We start from the raw sequence: 1,364 nt of genomic DNA on the forward strand, positions 1-1,364 counted from the left end.
AGCCTCTGCCATCCGGGCATGAAGGGAGGTGTGGGTAAGTTGGCTTCCAGTGTAGATGTGGGCAGGGTGATCTGAGAGACGGGCCTTTGCTGGTTTGCTCAGATTTGCAGCTCTGCTCTGAGCCAAGCGTTTCTCACAGAATCAGCCCACAGTTGGAAAAGTTGGCTTCTGAGGCTGAATGAGCCAGTGTGTGGTCAGATGACCAGAGCCTGAGTCATGTGTAAGATGGCAGGGATGGTTAAGGGCCACCCTGAGTTGCCCGAGACTCCCACTCCAGAGACGTAGCCTAACTATGGGACAGAGGAAACAACTACAGTGCTGCTGAGAACCGCGGTCCCGTCGGCCCTCATTAACCCCAGAACAGAAGAATCATGGCTGAAGGCTGCAGGGAGGCGAGGTCTTCCTGTGATGTTCTGTACAGCTTCCTGGGAGGACTCAGGACTCAGCTCACATCCCACGAACTCCCCGCTGGCTCTGCTGACTTGCTGTGTTCATCCCACCCTTCGGGACGTGTTAACTGACATCTTTCCTTCCTTCATAGTCACTGTAAGGGCTAACCCGAGACTGGGCCCGCGGAATGGAGAAATCCTTTGGGGAGTTCCGACTCTGAAAAGCAAACACTCATATTGTCCAACCCACTCCACTTCCCGGCCATTTCCACGGCACTCTGCACTCCAACCTGGGCAGGAGTCTAACTTTCCTTCCCTTCCTCTAAGCCCTCCCTTGCCCTGCACTCCAGTCTCCTGTCCTAATCCCATGAGGCAGATTCCAGGAAAGTAGACCCGCGATCCTTTCTAGGTGGCATCTAGGGGCCATCAGAGTGGCAACATCATCTATTCCCAAAGGACAAATGCTCCTGGGGTGCTAACACTGCTGATGAAGAAAAGAGAAAGAGCTCACTTACCTGCAGCTGGAAATGGGTGGAGTACGGGGTATAGAACGTGTCACCTGTCTCTTCAGTACCTGAAACAGACAATGCAGATTAGGTAAATGTCAGGGTTCCCTCCTTGACAGCCCCCCCACCTGTGCTCACCCCAGTTGAGTTATTTACAAAGCATGATGCTTTATCCCTTTAATTCTCTGTTTCCCTGGTAGATGGTCAGTTTCATGTGGAGGGGACTGTATCCTCAAGCCCAGGCACAGAGTCAGCCCAAAACTCGTTGAACAAATGAATAACTAGCCACGTATAATCCCTAGGGAAATGCTTTCCAAAACCTCTCCAGAGCCCTCCTCATCCTAGGACCACTCCAAAAGAACATCTGACACCGGTCTTTTCAGACATAGATCTGGCTGGAGGTGTACCTAAAGAGAATCTCAGTGGAGATTTACCCACTTCCTTACGTGCCCAACCAGGGGGGGAAAGA

The 1,364-nt window shown here is 52.1% G+C and overlaps 1 protein-coding gene across 1 annotated transcript in view; it reads right to left on the bottom strand.

Annotated features, from left to right (window-relative positions):
* Positions 1-513: 513 nt before the first annotated feature.
* GPRC5A (G protein-coupled receptor class C group 5 member A) overlaps positions 514-1,364 on the bottom strand; it is a 4,269-nt gene continuing 3,418 nt past the window's right edge. Inside the window, exons 2-3 of the mRNA XM_007454638.1 lie at positions 905-963; positions 514-606 (exon numbers count right to left, since the gene is read on the bottom strand). Of these exons, the coding sequence (XP_007454700.1) occupies positions 514-606; positions 905-963 (152 nt within the window). The remainder of the gene's footprint in view (positions 607-904; positions 964-1,364) is intronic.

This window comes from Lipotes vexillifer, unplaced genomic scaffold (genome assembly GCF_000442215.2).
Source record: "Lipotes vexillifer unplaced genomic scaffold, Lipotes_vexillifer_v1.1 scaffold911, whole genome shotgun sequence".
NCBI classification, from domain to species: domain Eukaryota; kingdom Metazoa; phylum Chordata; class Mammalia; order Artiodactyla; family Lipotidae; genus Lipotes; species Lipotes vexillifer.